At 36.4% G+C, this 13,584-nt stretch overlaps 1 protein-coding gene across 2 annotated transcripts in view; it reads right to left on the reverse strand.

The window, feature by feature from the left end:
* Positions 1-13,190, reverse strand: part of kif20ba (kinesin family member 20Ba) — a 55,892-nt gene extending 42,702 nt beyond the window's left edge. For both annotated transcript variants that reach the window (XM_042502714.1, XM_042502713.1), the window contains exons 1-16: positions 13,110-13,190; positions 11,570-11,678; positions 11,097-11,186; positions 9,951-10,073; positions 9,643-9,781; positions 7,683-7,867; positions 6,301-6,355; positions 5,796-6,002; positions 4,645-4,756; positions 4,073-4,144; positions 3,727-3,873; positions 3,143-3,305; positions 2,192-2,344; positions 1,913-2,038; positions 620-759; positions 380-500 (exon numbers count right to left, since the gene is read on the reverse strand). In XM_042502714.1, coding sequence (XP_042358648.1) covers positions 380-500; positions 620-759; positions 1,913-2,038; positions 2,192-2,344; positions 3,143-3,305; positions 3,727-3,873; positions 4,073-4,144; positions 4,645-4,756; positions 5,796-6,002; positions 6,301-6,355; positions 7,683-7,867; positions 9,643-9,781; positions 9,951-10,073; positions 11,097-11,186; positions 11,570-11,677 — 1,941 coding nt within the window. In that variant the 5' untranslated portion in view covers position 11,678; positions 13,110-13,190. The remainder of the gene's footprint in view (positions 1-379; positions 501-619; positions 760-1,912; positions 2,039-2,191; positions 2,345-3,142; positions 3,306-3,726; positions 3,874-4,072; positions 4,145-4,644; positions 4,757-5,795; positions 6,003-6,300; positions 6,356-7,682; positions 7,868-9,642; positions 9,782-9,950; positions 10,074-11,096; positions 11,187-11,569; positions 11,679-13,109) is intronic.
* Between the last annotated feature and the right edge of the window lie 394 nt (positions 13,191-13,584).

Genomic DNA, 13,584 nt, shown 5'->3' on the forward strand with positions numbered 1-13,584 from the left:
GAGATCAAATAACTTGTCTGAATTTGTGTGAAATGTTAGAAACCTTGCAATTCCCCTTTGCTCTCAAAGTAAATAAAGTCGTTCCAACAGGAATCATTATTTTTTCAATGGCAAGCTGTCAGCAGAGGCAGGTCGAAGACAGGTCAAACTCAATAATTAAGGCAGCTCTGTTGCTGAGAGGTGGATGTGTGAAGTGTAGCACAAGAATCCTGTCACAAAGATGCAACACAATATTTATCAAGTACAGCCTCAGAACATCTGCTTTTCATTCACATTTTAATCAGCACATTTTCTTTGTTTTCACAAATCTGTTTTAGCACTCATAGTATATGACCAACCAATAAGTAAACACACACATGCACAACACAACATATTTTACCATGACTTGTGCATCTTGACTTGGTCCAGGGGCAGCCATTTTGTCAATGAGGTCCTTGAAGATCTCGAGCCTCCTCTCTGCTCGCTCCTCCAAGATTTCTCTCTCCCTCGCCAGGCGGTCACTGAATCAGACACACACACATTCCTATTACTTTAATATCAGACCCAAACCTTGGATACATGTGTGTAGAGTATAGATTCTGTTAATATATACTGCATATGTAAACAAAAAAAGACTCACTTGTAGTCATTCTGCATCTCAGAGAAGAGCTCTGAAAACTCTCTGCTGATGTCCTCTCTGACTCGGGCCTCCATGAGCAGGCCCTCGGCTCGTTCCTTCTTCACCTGGACCTGCAGCTGTTTCAACAGCGCCACCTGCCTCTGAGGAACAACAACAATTTTTTAAACAAGAGTTTAAGACTGAGATAAGACTACTGAATATATAAAGTCCTGCTTATTCAAAAATAAAATGTTAAATCTGTTCTCTCTATCACACGAAACAAAAAATACAGCACTAAAAAGTACAACTTAAATCTTTGAAGAAAATTAAAACATGAAATTCAACTTCTCCACTGTTTGATGATCCTACGCAGTGCTCATTGCTCAGACAGTTAAACAACCGCAAACAGTAAATTATATATTTGTTTTATTTTATTTTTTACTTTAGACCCTTCATACATTTAGATCTCTTTTCTAATCAAGGGGTGAAGATGTAAAAAATACGAAATAGGACCAGTGCCTGTACAGACAGGACTCATATTCAAGGACTTTCAAGCAGTTTTTCAAGCTCTAATTTCAATTTTCAAGGATGGATTTATTTTGTCCACAAACATCTGTTGCAAGATAATTGTGTAAATGGAGCAAACATCCTGCCAGGACCTGAGATCATTCAATTATTTGTTTATTATACGCAACTGCTTATTGCTATCCCAGCTGACTGGTGCCGAATATTTACGGGTGTTTACCAACTGATTGGTGCTCAAGCCACATTAGCGAATAAACACAACCACGGCTAATCTGTGCCTCCTAGTTTAAAACATTCATCTAATATAATTCAAAAAAGAATTTATCAGTCTGAACCTCACACAAAACATGAAAATATAGTTTAGTGAAAAAAAAAAAATTCTGCTGCAAAAGTCCTCAATTGAGTTATTTTAAATTTTATTGGGAACCAGTACTGTACAAATATCAAATAAAGTACAAAGATATGTTTCAGTGTTTTCACGCACAACCCTCAAACCCCAGAGATGAATTAAAACAAAAATAAATAAATAAGTAAATAAATAAATAAAGACTATTAAAAAAATTAAAGAACAGGAAGATGAACAAGTCATTTACTTACTCTAGGTTAGGATCTACCTCACCACTCTGAAGGCCTGTCACTACTATGTTTATGTGTTTCTCTATTCCCTGATGTTTTATTAATAATCCTGCTCTATCTGCAAGTTTTTACTATCTATGTATCACTTTTAATGATGATCTAGTTGCAACTTCTTTGTTGAAAGCACAAATTAAAATGGTATAAGGGACTGACCTGGTGTGTCCTTTTATCGATGAGAATTTTATTATCACTTTCATTGACGTCTTCGTCATGGCCTGTCTGATCCATCGTGTCCTCCATCAGGCTCCTTCCTTCCTCACACTCATCATCCTCATCCTCCTGTCAAAAGATTTGTACATAATGTTGTCAAAATATATTTAGTGATAATTTAAGTTCAATAATATGACATTTAAACTGCAGCAGTAAAGTGCTGTATAAACTGTAATAAAGAAAAGCACGAGCTTCATGATGTTCCCCCCGCCTCCACACTACCTGAACGTCCTCCAGGCTACTGTCCCAGCCAATCAGGGAGCTCCTCCTGCTGCCCCTCAGAGCCTTCCTCTCAGCATTGTTGATGATGAGGGATACCTCACTGGTGGACTTTATGGGCATGATCTGAGGGGTCCTTGTGGACAGAACCACAACCTGGAAACAGACAAGAGTTAAATAAACCCTAAATAACTATCTACCCTTCAAAGTCTGGGCTAATTGGCAAGATTTCTCTGAAAAACAAAGGCAGAAGGCAATGAGCAAATCAAGCAGAAATTACCCCATAATGCAAGAAATTAGTAAAAACTAAAAAAGAAAAAATCAATCAAACAAAAACTGGAAAGTTAAATACATATATATGTATGTATGTATGTGAAAAAAAGCTAACAAATATTCTAATATTCTAATAATTCTGTAAAATAATTTCAAATATCTACTTCACCTCTGCACCATCATAACATCATGGACTACTATTAATATTCACATTCCCTTAGTTTAACAACGCACAATAACTTGGGACATGTGCAATATCTGTTCTGTTCCACCTGCTGCTTTTTATGCAGTTTTTTTCAAATCATTGTGAATTTTAACTTGTGTGTGTGTGTCATTTTGGGTATTGTGCAGCAAATTTCATTGTAAAATTATGTACAATGACAATAAAATTATTCTATTTTTTTCTTGAAAATTGCAGGACAGTTCTTGTCAAGTTGCTCATTGTCTCTTCCCTCATGTTTTCAAAAAAACAATAATCAAACTAATCTGTTTAGGGTTCAAAGGTCTAAAAAATTACACAGTGCAGCCTCACAGTGTTTTCAGTTCCTTAATCTGATGTGGGTGGAGATGTGTGTTAAAGTTGTGTGTATGTTAGCAAGGTTTGCAGTTTCATTTAAAAAGAGAGAGAATGCACTATGAGAGCAAAGCACAATAAGAAAGAAAATGTAAATCTGTATGCACCTTCTGTGCCACAGCAGAGAATTTGAGGACGTTGAGTGTCTCATCGTACATGGAGGCGCACTGGTTGATGTTGACGATCATGCAGGCTTTACCTCGACCACAGAAGAAGCCCTGCAGGTAGTGGGTCAGCTTGCTCTCCCTGAAGGGAACATGTTTAAGCAGCCTGAGGAAGAAGAGGACAGTTGACATATGTGCATTCTTAACTGTTTGTCCTACTTTAGTCATGAAGCTGAATTGAAGCATGAATTGTGCAGATTTTTCTTCATACATTGTTGGCCACTAGAGGGTACAAGAGGAACAATAAACCACCACATGCTGTAAACTCTTAAATGCATTCATCCTACACACACTGAGAACACGTATCATCTTCTGGTAAGGTCTTATCTTAATTATCTTGTTATTTAACAGCTAGATTTTAACTTTTGTCCACAGTCACAAATTGTCTGCTGAAAAGAGCTGTTTAGTCATAATACAACCATACAGTGAAGCAAAACAGTGTGGTAAAAAGAGGATTAAAAAAAAGGGTATTAACTTTCTGCAATTTCCTTTGATTTAAGAGAGTGATAGAGAGCTAAAAATCTCACTTGGCCTGCTGATTGTGTCGCAGTGCGTTGATGCATTTTCCCAGAATGAGCAGTGAGGTGTTGATGTTTCCGGCTTCTTTTAGACGTTCCCCTTTATTCTGGGTCTTGGCGCATCGCTCCGATCCAGCCAGGTCACACAGACACAACCTGAAGAGAAACACATTTATCAAAATAAAAGACGTTATAACTCAAAAATCAGACTTCATTAACTCTTGGTCCAATGCTTCATGTTTTACTAAACTTTTTAAGATCTTATTTTTCACACATGCAGCCTTGTGTCAATACCATACAGTTACAAACCTGAACCATTCTTACATATACCAGTAAAATCACAAACTTTACTCACTCACTGACTGCGTGGACCCTCGGGGTCCCAATATCTTCAATTCTCAATATGCGAATTGAGAAAATACTGTGACTGTAGAAAAAAATACAACATACATTTCAGTAACTTTAAATTAAAAAAGATTAAACAGGCTTTGAAAAGAGAAATTATTATGAGAAATAGGCACAAAAACATGCATAAAATGAGAACGCTAATGATAATGTTTAATAACTACACACTGACTCATGAACAGGTGATGCTCATTACGCTGAAACACAAAATTTACGACAGGTTTGCACACCTATTTTTTTCTTTTTATTGCTGAATGGCTTGGGGCATCTGCACAAGTAAATTTACAAAACAAGTAAATTTACATAAAAAAGCACAAGATTTTTGAAAATATAAACATGTTCTCACATGACGTCCTTGCATGAACTATATTCTGTACCAGTTGTTTCTTATTATTGCAGATTAAGCTGGTGATCCAGGAATCAACGTATATTTGACTTTAAAACTCAATGTTAAGTGTGAAAAAAAAATTATATAATCTGTAATATCTAATATCTGTAACGGCTGCAGGCTGTCGTCCTCACCTTCTGCTGGAGAGCTGGTTGAGTCGGGTGGAAGAGAAGCTCTGGTTCTTCCTGCCCAGCTTCATCACTTTGTAAGCCTCTTCTGCATTATTTACCTGAATCCAACGCAGATCTAAATACAAATGTACAAAAACACGTTATTCACATAAAATGGACAGGAAATTGTCCTCTGATTTCTTTTTTTATTTTATTTTTTCTGAAAACATTTTGACGCACATTAGAGCTATGCAACTTCATTTCGATTAGTCGACTATCTCTAGGATTAATGTAATAAATCTTATTGCACACAACACAATTCGATGACTTTTCCGAAGCTTTCATTTTGTTTTTCTCATTCTATGACTTTACCAGATCTGGAAAATGTGAAATTCTAAATTTTTCATGACCCTAGGAACCCTAGGCACTAGGTCTTGGAGGACTGAGGTCCACTTTACTTCATTAGACTTTGGAACAGAATGACTAAAAACTTACAGGCCAATGACAAAAAAGGAAGAGTCAAAGAATTTCTGATCACTGGTTTAAATTTGCCCCATTATAACCTGAGCTGTTTTTTTTTCTTTAATGTAGAGGGTTCATTGGCACAAGAGAGAAAATTACACCCATAAATGGAGCGCCTGGAGAAATTTCTCTCATTTTCAACATGAACTCCAACAATGATCATCGTTTTTACTTTGTTTTGTTTATTTTTAGAAACAGGTAGGAACTAAACCAAACTTTATAGTGCTTCAGTGAATGAAACGTAAAGCATGCTTTGGGTTTTTTTTTAAGATTTTTTTTTTTGCATTTCTGCCCTGTATTGGGCAGGACAAAATTTAAGTGTGAAAGGGGATGACACTCACAAGCGTACAGGCGTACAAGGGGCGCCTGCACTATCTGCTGAGCTATTGGACGCCCCACAATGATCTGATTTGAAAATAAATATACATTAAAAAAATATTTTTTTATGTATATTTCTCTGTTTGGCTAAGGTGGAAAAGTTTGCATAGGAATAAAGAGAAAGTGTAGTAAAGTTTGATGGAAATACACTATTCTAGTATCACAGCCTTTTCTACTGGTGTGTATTTTATTTAGCCAAAGTTCAAATATCAGCTTAAAATGTGCACCTTTAAACATAGGAATAACACACGTGTGAAATTACTGATTTTTCCAACCTTTGACAAAGGCGTTGCCCTTAACGTCTTGTGACAGGCGCAGTGCGGTCCTCTTCAGGACCCCGCTTGGTACCACCTCTAGGAGGTCATGAATGCTCTCATTATAGATTTCACAGAAAGAAACCCATACAGAGAACTTAGTGTGTGTTTCCACCTCCAGGCTGATTTTGTCCTCTGCTGCTACAGTGGTTCCCAGCATGGAGGATCCTGCAAAGACAAACATACAAAAAGTCACTGCCCTGTAAAAACACTCTCTACAGGTGTGCCTGCAGCAACAGCTGTCATTTTGTTCTTCTTGTTTATGTTTAACAAAACATGATGAGAATTTTAGGCATTATTGCCCTTGGGTTTGAAAAGGAAAAATTTGTAACTAGAGCAAAGGGCTTACAGTGCTGTCAATCAGAATTACTGGCAGTGCAGTATTCTCACAGATCTTAAAATGCTAAAAGGCAATAAAAGCAGACAAACAACCAATACTAGATTTAAAGACGAGTCGAAATCTTGCCTTCAAGGAGAGTCTTATTGGTCAAGTTCAACAGGCTGGCATTGCTCCTTTCACTCTATAAGAAAAAGATAAAGATGAAAATGTCAAAACACAGGTATATACAGACAGTTATATACTTTATTTGTAGGGCACTTTTTGGAGCAATGTTAGAGAGTGATTCACAAAAGTAAGTTCTAATAAAAAAACAATAAAAGACATTAAAAACCGTTCCATAAAAGCTCCTGAGCTGCATTTGTAAATGCACTCAGGATTCCTAGGCATTTTCATGGGCAACATTTTAGAACTTTTCTATGACTTTGAGGAAAAATAATATTTTTTTAATTTTACCAAACTTGCCTGTTCATTCTGTATACAATTCAGATTCAAACCCCATTCAAACATCACTTCAACTAGCTGGCATGCATGAAGGGAGTGGCAGAACATTGGGGAGAAAATGAAATGAATGTAATGGTAAACGAAACATTGTCACGTCAACCCCAAAAAACCTGTGCAGTAAACACTGTGGCAATTCTAACCTTGAGAACAATCAGCTGATTACAGTCTGAACCACGAGATGCTTTTACATTCCCCTAAATCTCTCACGCTTAACCTGTCTTGCATACACATTTCAGCTACATTTCTCCAGTCATCAGTCTCAAACACATCTGACAGAATAGATACACTTCTATTTGTCAATACAATTGTCTGCACATATTGAATAAAGGCTCGCATTTCACTCACTACACAATAATACAAAACAATACACAGCCTGCAATGCCTGTGTATTGGGTTGTGAGTGCAGCAAAAACACAGGGGACCTAAACTGAAGTGCTGTACCAGATTTAACCCCATGTAGACACTTCTGCCATACAAACTGCAGTATCTGCTCTTTTTTGCACCAATTGAAAGTACAATATCTGCTCTCCAATCTGGTAGTATTTTACTGTTCTACTGCTTCATTTGCCAGAGATATTGAGATTTTTAGTTTTGCAGTATCTGCAGAAATGCACTGTGAAACCAAAGCAGAGTACAATAACAAGGATCAAGTTTGAAAATGAGGCCTCTAGTTGCTGCTTTTTCATAGGTGTCATTCTAAACAAGGCGATTGGTCAAATGTAAAATCTTTGACAGAGAGAAAAAAATCTTAAAGATGGCACTAAATTTGCTGTTACGTTACATTATGTGAAATGTTATATAACAATTCCATGACTTACAACACAATTCCATGACTTTTCCAAAACCTTTAATGATTTTTTTCTAATTCCATGATTTTGCAGGCCTGGAGAATGAGACTGTTAAATTCCTTGACTTTCCACGACAGTGGGAACCCTGTGCTGCGCTGCTTAAATGCTGCCATTCTCTGCCATCGGAACCTCTACAGCAGCCTCAGACAGACGGGTTACCTCTTTAAGTTGTCTGAAGAAGTTCCTCTTGAACGCCACTTCCTCCGCCTGCTGCTCCCCGGTGAGCCGCATAAACTCTCTGCAGCGGTGAGGTTTGATGCTCATCCCAGTGAAAATCTGTTCATCAATACTGCTGAAAATTACATCGAGGGACCTGGGCAGCATCCCTGCATCAGCATCTGGACCTGGAGTGACAAGAGCAGTTATATTGATTGTTTAAAGTTAAGATATTTCTATCATTGTTAAATCTCAAGACAGAACCATGTCATCAGAGCAATGATGCACGGACAGACAGCAGCCGGAGGGGGCTCACCGCCAAGACATGAGCATGTGTTTTTAAAGGAAAATGAACACAAGACATGCAACACCTGCAAGACTTATTGATTTGTATGGACTTTGTTAGACTTAATCCCATAATTACAGCACAAATAAAAGAGCATTGCCACTTGAAGTTATCATTATGGCATTTTTCAGAAAGGTGTACTCTCCCTTCTTTAAAACTTAAGTAAGTAACAGCAACTTCAACTACTGAAATAACCAGTTTCAGCACAGGCAGGGCAGAAATTCAAAGTCTCAAAACAAAGGGTGACCTTGAAAAGCACATTTTACTTTTGGCTTTGAAAAGTGCTCTTCAAATAAAGTTACTATTGAAACCTGAGGAAATTAGCTTGATTTTAATTTAAAAATATATTTTAAAAAAGAAAAAAAAGAAAAGGCAATAAGCAACTTCACAAGAAATTACTCAAAGAAAGAAATTAGTACAAAGAAGAAAAAAAAAAGTAAAGTAAAAAAAGTACAAAAATGAACACAAACAATAAAAATGCAAAATAAAATGAAATATGTATTTTTTTCTGTAACTTTAAATATACAGTTATAGTAATTGGAACAGTTTTATGGACAATTTTGCTCATTCTTTGATCATTTTCTAATACTTTTCTCGCCCTCTACTTTTTTTTTTTTTTTTTTGCATTTTGGCCAACATTTCTTGCTAAATTGCTGAAATCTTTTCGCCATTTTTGTAAAAAAATCAAACTAATGTAATTACACTTCATTGGTTTGAATGCTTTTGAAAAGAGTCTGAATGCTGCACAAGTAAACTGATAGTTAATCTGGGTGTCAGAGTTAAGGTGCCCATACCATGTATTAATAGATAAGATATCAGCCTGAGATCTCCTGACAGCCAGATGGGCATGCTGGATACGTGGTAAGAACAGACCAAGAAAAACAGAATCCACAACAACTAAATTAAGACAGCTGTCTAAGGTGAATGAGATGTTTACTTAAAGCAGCCATAACCAACAATGAGAGACCTGAGTGTTGAAAGAGATGTTGTGAACTTGAGCTGAAATGAAAATAATGTTACTCTATGTGGCTCTTAAACTAATCGGACACAAAATCTGACACACAGGGTGTGGTGGAGAAACACTGCAGGGAACTTGCTAGCTGTGCATTATGTTTTTGAAAGAAATCAAATTAATGTTTCAGGTTTCAGAGGTTAAAATGCAAATGAAAGGCTTCTGGATGCAACACAAGAAAATGGTGTTTAAGACTTAATTGTACAGCTCTACTTGAGACTTAACTCTCAAGCACTGATGAGGTCTAGGTAAGAGGTGTTAAGCTTTCTAAGGCTGCACCTCCAAACAGAGCAGCTACCTCTGCATCCACAAAGTATTTTATACAACTTATTTAGTAGTAATATCCTAAAGACCCGTTAACATACTTTGATAGAGTTCCTCTTAAAGTTTCTGCTCTACATTTGCAGCGATTTTTTTTCTGGAGCATTCTGTTTGGACTGGGAGTGTGTAGGCCTTTCTCTTTCTCTTCTTCTTTTTGACAGAAATCAAACAAATTAAAAGGCATCTGAATGTAGCACAAGAAAAGTGGTGTTGATCCAGGTGTTAAAGGGTTAACTTATTTTAAAAGGCAGTGTTTATTAAATGTATTCAAGAGTGTAACAGACCTAAGAATGTGAAGGTTTTTCCAGCGTTGGTGACTCCGTAAGTGAAAACCAGAGAGTTTCCCCCTTCAAGAACATCTTTTACCAAATCCTTTACGGTGCCTTGAAAGAGCTCTCTCTGCGTCGTCTCAGGACCATACACCTATTAAAGAGAAAGAGAAGGAGTTTATTATTAAAAAATAATGAAAACACTCCATATCATTCATATCTGGATTTATATTGGGAACTTTTTCTGGCCCTGCATCAATAAAATTAGCAATACACAGCAGTTAACTTTTTTTCTGCCTTCTTATCTGCCACGAAACACCAACCTGAGAGAACTGGAAGCGCTGTCCAGTCTGCGGAAGTGATTTGTCAGTGCTAAGCCTCGCTGAGAGGGACAAACTGGGAGGCTTCAGCAGAACTGTGTCAGGGGGTTCGATGGTAACGCAGTCCTGTTAAAAACAACAACAAAAAAGGGAGGGAGATATATGACAAAAACTATTTATCTCTCTTTCAGAGAGATTTTTTTTTTTTTTTAAACATTTATTGAAATGATCTGCAGGAGTGGCAACCGAGTTATCAGGGGAATTCTTCATGTTTGACTTTTGACAACAGAAACTTTGAAAGATCAAACCCTGTTTTGTGAGGGTATTGAAATTTCATTAAGTGAGCCTTTTGTAATTAACACCTAGGGACTGTTTAACATGTTTTACGCACTTTTCATTCTTCATTTTTCGATCATTTTTGGCTGTGTTCATGCACATGGAATACATTTATGCAAGGCTGTGTGTTTTTGTTTGATCTCGTGATTTCCAGCTCAGCTCCTACAATAAATCTAAAATACACACTGTAAACAAAATTGTCACATTCATACTGTTAAGTGCAGAAAATGCACCATAGAAACCCATTCAAACGGTAAATTTTGATCCTACAGCCATCAAAGCATAAAAACATGCATTGTTTTTATACTGGGTGTCATTCTGGGCTTTTGCTTTGGAATTTGTAAATTTTTACTATTTTGTACCTGATTATGTCATTTTTACCACATTTGAGATATGGAGGAATGCAATTCATTGACATATCCCAGGCTGTGGTGATAAAAAAAGCATGTAGTTTATTGAAAGTAAATACATTTTTGTGATTTTTTTTCTTTTTCATTGAAAACATAGTGGCATCATGACAAAACCTTGGTATTTAAAGGATTAAAATGATTAGGACTGATGTTGGTAAAAAAAAAAAAATCTACTTAATGAAACTAGAAAATAATATTAATGCATATCACTTTTTAAAGTTTGATTCTGAAAAGCATTTTGTGTACAGAGCAATACAAAAGTGTTTAATATTAGAGCGGGCCCCAAAAGTTAAATAGTATGACTGAGCTCTGGCAGCAACAAAACCAAGCGCACTGCTATTTATTTCTGATCAATTTCCTTCATATAAAGTATTGTATTTTTCTTTTTTTTTTTTTTTTTTACCTGTGACTCTCCATTATTGTTCTCTGCTGAGCTGAAGGGTCGGATGCGGAGGTAGACCTGAAGGTGTTCCTTCTCCTCTATGCTGGAGTGCTGCACAATAAATCAGGGTTGAATCAAAAACAGACAAATCCAATACATCATCTCAGTTGCCCCTCTGATTTATCGGTATCTGCTGTGGCAACAAAAATACCATAACATACCGTATACCCTGATAAAATGTCAGGAAGATAGAGAGGTATGAGAAAAGTTACCACCCAAGCCAATTGTTTATAGCAGCATCATGCATAAATGATGAAACAGGTGTCAACATATTGCTGTGAAAATGTAAATAGCAAATTATAACGTAGTTAAAACAGCATGTTTACTTCATTACAATATATGAAATTTCTACCCACAATAACCCGAATGGAGATGATAGTGGGCAAAAGTTATTGATGGTATTTTGTGGATGTCCCTATCATTCGGAAGTTTACCTGTGGGTCTGGCACAGGGCTGAATTCTGATGAGAGATCCCTCTTCAAATCGTCGACCTCTACCTGTTCCCGTCTGTCAGCCTTGTTGTTCAGGCATGATTCCATCATCCTGCAATAATTAAATTAAGAAAAAAGAGCAAGGGGTTGTACTTGATAAACCACAGTAGTATATATTTATTTATTTTTTTTTATTAATATAATGACCCTCCGCAAAGCTACAAAAAAATTTCCTTGAGTGAAAGGGGGAAAATGCATGACCTTCCATTCACTATAAATAACTACATTTTTATAGTTTCTGGCTATGATAAATTGTGTAATTTGGGAGATTTTTTACAGAGAGTGTACTTTTAAAACCTACCTGTAGGCTTTGGGGTTCTTAGGGTATTTATAATAACAACAAAAAACAACAATTTAAGGTTGAATGTCCCTCCCTTGAGGGGACACTTCCTCCACCTCCAACCAGGGGTTCTTTTTTAATTTTCTTTTTATCTCTATAATGTATGTTTTATCTAATTTATTTCCTTTTATATGTGGTTTGATGCTATTACTTGGTGCTCTTATTGTTTCTGTTGTTGATTTTCATTTGTTTCTTTGTATTAATTTCTATTGACATTGTATGTCCTGCATCTTGCATTATTTGTCCTCAGATTTAATTTTATCCTTACTCTACCCTAGTTTCTTTTCACTTGTGTTCAGAAAGACTTTTTGGCTTTCCGTTGTTGTATTTCCGTCTATGTATCCCATTTCTGCTTTGCTTTGTTTGTCAAAGCGCTTCAAAAACTCTGTTTTAAAGGTGCTTTATAAATTAAGTTATTATAGTTATATAATTATAATATACTTACAGCCATTTTTTTTTTTTTTTAAAAAAGTAACTCTCTCCCCAGTGCTTAAATAAATTATTTGAGGTGCTACCCTAATTTTGCAGTACGAAAAAAGAAAAAAAGGCAAAAGGTCCAAGTTTGACCTCACTTGGACAACTTTGCATTGTTACTCCAGAGTCAAGAATAGGGAGCAAGTCTAAAATCTCTAAAATGCTAAAATCTCGCGCTAGGTTCGCCTTCCTGGACAGCAACGTTAAGTTTCGTCTTTCAAGAATGGATATTGACACATTTACAAATCGACATAACTCAATCTGAATTCGACGTAAACAAATCAGCTAAATCAACTGATAGTTTGTTCCACATACCGCAACGATTTAACTGAAAATAGTGAAATTTAACGTTAATTGTAGGTCAATATTACCGCTTAACAAAATCAAAAAATACACGTATCGCCGGGTGGTGTGGCTGTTAATACTAAGTTCATGCCATATGCTGCTTTTAGTGGCACTTCGTTAACTTATATAAGTTATAATAAACATTTATCTTCACTTAACGTTTCTTGGTCAACTTAGCACACAAGCTAGCTGGTTAGCTGGGTATTTTCAGCTGACAAACAGCCGCATCTGTCAACTGATAACACAGTTTAACAAATGTCACGTTCTTCATATGACTGAAATATGACACTCCAACTGGGATATAACGCTCAATAAAACACTTACCTGACTGTTTTATTTGGGACATTAGGTTGTGAAACAGGATGATATTCTTTGTGTGCTAACGTTAGCGAGCTAAACACAACAACACAGGCAGCCGCGGTCTGAGTTTAAAACGGACCAATCGGATTCAAGTACAAAGAGCGCATGCGTACTTTCTATGATGCGTTCACTTGTAAGCGCTGTGGTTAGAAATCAGAGTGTCTCTCGTAACAGTCCAATGGCAATAATGCGTTTATGGCAACTGTTTATATCCAGACACGGTATAACTTGACGGTTTGTAAAGAGTTCAAATGTTGTTATGTCAACACTGTTTTATCAAGATCGCCTAATTTAGTTTAACAAAATTGCTCCCCTCATTCGAACTGAAATAAATGCAGCATTGTAAACAATATTTTGTTTCTACACGTTCCCAAATGAAAGCCCAACTTTGGATATTACTGAAATTATTCTGAAGTCCCCATTCTAAAAAACAATCACC

Source organism: Plectropomus leopardus, chromosome 15, assembly GCF_008729295.1.
Source record: "Plectropomus leopardus isolate mb chromosome 15, YSFRI_Pleo_2.0, whole genome shotgun sequence".
NCBI lineage: Eukaryota > Metazoa > Chordata > Actinopteri > Perciformes > Serranidae > Plectropomus > Plectropomus leopardus.